Below are 4,984 nucleotides of genomic sequence, written 5' to 3'. Positions count from 1 at the left end.
CCCTTAAGTGAGCTTAGAGCTTTGAGGTTTCTTATGTAAGCATTTCTTGGCACATAAACATAATAATGACTTTTTTTCACGGAAGACGTGACTTTTTTTTCAAGGAAGACTATGCATTGAGCACGATTAAATCCCACTCAAAATGTATTCATCACCAAGTCTTCATAACAAATGGACCTTTATACATTTCTTGGCTTGCCATAGTATATGTTTGATTCAAGAGAGAGTGAGAGAGAGAGAAGCTGACATATTTTGATTGGTTGAAAGAAAGGTTTTTTTTAATCGCATGGAACAACATCTACGGAAAAAGGCATAAAATATTTCAAAAAGAAACACTGGGCGTGCATTTTTTAAGTGCACAAGGTGTTGGCTCCAGTCTCAGAGTCCAGATTCCCTACTTTTAAGCTCATGTCAGTGTTCTTATGGTCGTAATTTCGTATTGCCACTACTGAGACTAGACCAAATGCGTTACATTTCTCAATGCACCATCATCCTCTCGAGGTCTGGAACCCATCCACCACAATTCTAGTGACTCTAGTGAAATTGATTCGGCATCCACCATCCCCCAATGACGAGTTGTCCTCTCTGGACAATTGAGTCGTCCTGATCATTATTTCTTTTGGGTTATCAAATAAAGCATCTTGTTGGGTTGAAGCGATGGTCAAGATTCAACTAAACATTCATTTTTGAAAGTTGGCGATGGCACACTACATTCTAATTAACTATGCCTAGCACTGGTGGTGCTCCTGCTAGTCTCTCTCCTGGTGAACCCAAGATTAATCCACCACCCCCTCCACCTACTTTCATGTAGCCTTAACCAACTAGAGGTATCAAATTGATAAGCTCATTGGTCCAAGGTTGTAAGGTGTAAGTAAGATCCCAAAGATTAAAAAGGCAAATTGAAATAACATTAAAAAGGGAGTAAGGAAGCTATACGAAGCATGATTTTATATTTATTAATATAAATTACTTTTTAAAAACCTCAAAAATGCTACCAAGGCCATTTTTAACCTTTTTTTGAGAAGGGCTATTTTTTAATCCTATCCTTCTATTGAGGGTTCAAAATTTTTCTTCAATTCTCTTGAAGTCCAAATGCCCCTTAGAAGGGTACCACAACTTGCAAAAATAAACGTTGTGTGCAATAGGAATCATCAATAATGGTGATGGTAGTAGTTGGTGACTAGTACCATAAGAAATGAGAAAGTCAATAAATAATAGTGATCACTAATGGTGACTAGTGCAATAGAAAGTCATTAATAATGGTGACATGCAATAGAAAGTCATTAATAATGGTGACGTGCAATAGAAAATCATCAAGAATGGTGAAGACACGTGTGTTGTGATAATTCTTGCTAGTGGGCAACCTATGCTTCGCACGTCTTTTGAGACTCCAAATTCAAATTTTACCCAAACCTCCTCTTGCCCTTCCAGAACCTCCAAATTCTTGCCATGTGGTAGCTTTGTGAAACTCTTGCCTAAGATTAAGAAGATAATATAGAGAGAGAGAGATAGAGATGTAGAAAGTGATGGGAGTGGTGTGTTCACTTGTCTCCATAGCATGGGGAGAAGATTATAAGGGTTTGTCACAAGGGGAACTTTACATATCGAAGCAAGATGAGAATCTTAAGCATGGGGAGCTAATTGAAATTTCTTTTCTCCTAGCACTCATTTAAAGTTCAAACCATCCGCCAGTGGGTCAGTCTCCACTATTGAGTGAGTCTAGTCCTTCTGATCATGAGTCTAGTGAGTCTAGTCCTCCCATCCGAGGTCGGGGCCCGGCATCCACCATCCGCCAGTGGGTCGTCTCCTCCACTATTGACTCTCGAGTCGTGATCATTATTGGCCTTTTTGGGTTATAAAATAATGTTCTTGGGCAGAAGGATTCATGCAGCAGAACATCTATTTTTTGAAAGCTGGTTTGGCAGTCTGGCGATGGCTTCTAGGCATTCTAGGTAGCATCATGATGTTATTATTAGGAAGGGCTGTAATATGTACGCCAGCTAAAACCTCACCCTCCAGTAATGAAGCCCAAGCTCTGCTGGCGTTCAAGGCGGGCATCACCCGTGATCCTTTTTCACGGCTTGCATCCTGGCACAAGCAACTCTCATTCCTCCGCAGCAGAGAACCCATGCAAGGGGGGCGCTGGCGGACGAGCTGCGTGGGCGGGCATCGTCTGCGACGCCCAGAACCTGCACGTAGTCGCTGTGAACCTCGCGGGCTTCAATCTGTCTGGCTCCGTGTCCCCCTCTCTCGCGCTCCTTCCTGCTCTTTCCACACTCGACCTCTCCGACAACAACCTCTCCGGCAGTCTACCCAGCGGCCTCTTCCTCCCCCACAGTGCCCTTCAACACCTCAACCTCTCCTTCAACCTGCTCAACGGCGAATTGCCGGAGTCCCTCGGAAATCTTTCCGCCCTCCTCACCCTTGACTTGAGCAGCAACGTGTTTGTGGGTGGACACGCCATCACTGGGTCAATGCAAGCAGTTACAAACGCTCGTTTTAGCAACAACTGGCGGATTTATCCCGCCAGAGATTTGGCAGCTTCCGGCTCTAAGCGTGCTCGTTATTGTCGACGAATCTGGGCTTCTCAATGGGTATCTGCCGGAGAGCTTTTCCTTTTGTCACACTATAACTGAGCTAAAACTGGAGGGCTTCACCGCCACAGGGTCAGCCATTCCTCCCTCATTGGGTGATTGCCAGCAGTTGGAAGTTCTGGTCTTGATTGTCATCGGACTACAAGGCCTTATTCCAACGGAAATCTGGCGCCTCCCTTTGCTACAGACCTTGGTGGTGGAGGATGTTCAGACTGCAGAAACCATCGACAGCACGGGCCAAAGGCCATTTAAGCTTCATGGATCCTTGCCGGAAGATTTCGACTTCTGTCCAACCATAAGACAACTGGCTGTTGATGGGGTAAACCTCACAGGTGAGATTCCTCCTTCCTTAGGACGTTGCACATCTTTAAACTATTTGGATTTGTCTCACAGTAGCCTCCAAGGTCCTATCCCTGCAACGTTACAAAACCTCACTAGCCTAGAAACGCTGTATCTCCTAAGTAACAATCTCACCGGTGGGATACCGCCTGAACTTGGAAGAATACAGACGCTTCAGGGCTTGTACTTACAAAAAAACCTCCTTCAAGGGAACATTCCCTCTACCTTGGGAAATTGCACAGCCCTGCAGGCCTTACACTTGGAATGGAACAGCTTGAAAGGATCCATACCGCCTGAACTTGGTCAGCTTCCAAACATACAAGAGATAGAGCTCAGCACAAACAATCTGTCGGGCATCATCCCAGATCAGTTCCTTCATGGCTTGGCCGTTGGCGGCTCCATAACAAATCTCTTTATTGATACTAATCAGCTGGAAGGCGTTATCCCTAGCTCCATTGGAAGAATACAGACGCTTCAAGTCTTGTACTTACGAAAAAACCGCCTTCAAGGGAACATTCCCTCTACCTTGGGAAATTGCACAGCCCTGCAAGATCTCACCATCGACAACAACAGGCTGGAGGGAGAAATTCCGGTAACTCTGGGCCAGCTGAGTGCATTGAGAAACAACTTGTTGATTGGAAACAATAAGCTTTCTGGAAGGATACCCAAGGAGCTTGGCAGGTTGGCACAGCTTCAAAGGCTTGATCTTTCCAACAACGCGCTGAGCGGGCCTATTCCCAAGGCTCTGGAGAACTGCACCAATCTTCTGGCACTACGCCTCTTCCAAAACAACCTCACGGGGACAATAGAGCAGTTTGATCTTTCCAAGATGCAGAAGATCAAGACGTTCACAGTGCAGCAAAACAGCCTCGTCGGAGGTCTGCCCCGTGGTTTCACAGATTGCCAACAGCTTGTACTCTTTGATGTGGGGAGTAACAACCTCTCAGGTGCTTTCAATTTTACTACAACTGGACTATCGAAGCTGCGGGTGCTTGTGATGAGCTACAACAAGCTAAGCGGAGAGATCCCCGGGTGGGTGTGGAAGCTCCCCCTGTTGCAGGCGCTCGATCTTTCCAACAACCGCTTCAGTGGCAGCATGCCAAACACCGTCACCCATCTCAGTTACTTCAAGCTAAACCAGAACTCCACTCAAAACCAGTCGACGCTCTACGAGGAGCTCCCCGTGACGCTCAAGTTCAGCTCTCAGGTCCTTCACTACATAATGAGCAGTAGGATCTTCTTCGATGTTTCGATGAATCTCTTGGAAGGTGAGATTGACGAAAGCTTCGGGGAGCTCCTGGGCCTCACAGGCCTCAACCTATCACATAACCTCATTCAAGGCAAGATTCCGCCCAACCTTGGCAACCTCATCTATCTGGAAGTGCTAGACGTCTCCTATAACAACCTCACTGGTGGCATTCCTCCAGAGCTGGGCTTGTTGGGCGGCCTATCCGTGGTTGACGTCTCGCACAACCACCTGCAAGGCCCCATTCCCAATGCCAGCAACTTCAACACCAGGTACAACTACACCAGCTTTGAAAACAATCCGGGCTTGTGCGGATTCCCCTTGCCCACACTTTGCTCGGCCAGTGGCTACACCAAAATGGCACACTTCATCGCTCGACTAGCATTGTTTTGCATCGTGTGCACCAGTGTAATCACTTGAAATATCAAAAAATGTCATTGTTAAAATGTTTCTACCAAATGTGAATCCATAGGATTTTTTGTCATGAAAAATTAAAAATATCTTTGATTTTATTATGGTTGTCGTCTTTCTGAAAGGTAAGTGAATAATTTTTCCTGAATAGTTGAGTGAATAAGGCCCTACAATGAGTAATATAATTATAACTAATAAATAATCAACTTAATTAACATAATTAATAGTTAAGTAATATAACTAGCCATCTATCATCACGGGCCCAAAACGTGGCTCTCGGACATCGGGACGTAAGGTGACCCATCTCCTCATCTCACCATTAGCCATGGGCAAATGCAGTGTCCAACGCATTACAACTATGCATAATTTTATATGTTTTTGATCTATATTAGCT

The 4,984-nt window shown here is 45.2% G+C and overlaps 1 protein-coding gene across 1 annotated transcript; it reads left to right on the top strand.

Moving 5' to 3' along the window:
• The first annotated feature begins 2,021 nt into the window (after window positions 1–2,021).
• Window positions 2,022–4,599, top strand: LOC147615024 (uncharacterized). The gene is made up of 2 exons (XM_086780023.1): window positions 2,022–2,441; window positions 2,485–4,599. Exons 1-2 carry the CDS (start codon window positions 2,022–2,024, stop codon window positions 4,597–4,599), a joined length of 2,535 nt encoding a protein of 844 aa, XP_086636149.1.
• Window positions 4,600–4,984: the final 385 nt, after the last annotated feature.

The sequence above is a fragment of the Cibotium barometz genome, chromosome 41 (assembly GCF_041138505.1).
Source record: "Cibotium barometz isolate CiBa-2024 chromosome 41, ASM4113850v1, whole genome shotgun sequence".
Lineage (NCBI taxonomy): Eukaryota > Viridiplantae > Streptophyta > Polypodiopsida > Cyatheales > Cibotiaceae > Cibotium > Cibotium barometz.
The sequence above is the reverse complement of the archived record's forward strand: the minus strand, read 5'-3'. Positions and strand labels throughout refer to the sequence as shown.

Coding starts and splice junctions, on each gene's coding strand:
- LOC147615024 (XM_086780023.1), top strand. CDS start 2,022: ATGAAGCCCAAGCTCTGCTGGCGTTCAAGGCGGGCATCACCCGTGATC. Junction 2,442..2,484: donor CCCTTGACTTGAGCAGCAAC/GTGTTTGTGGGT, acceptor CAATGCAAGCAG/TTACAAACGCTCGTTTTAGC.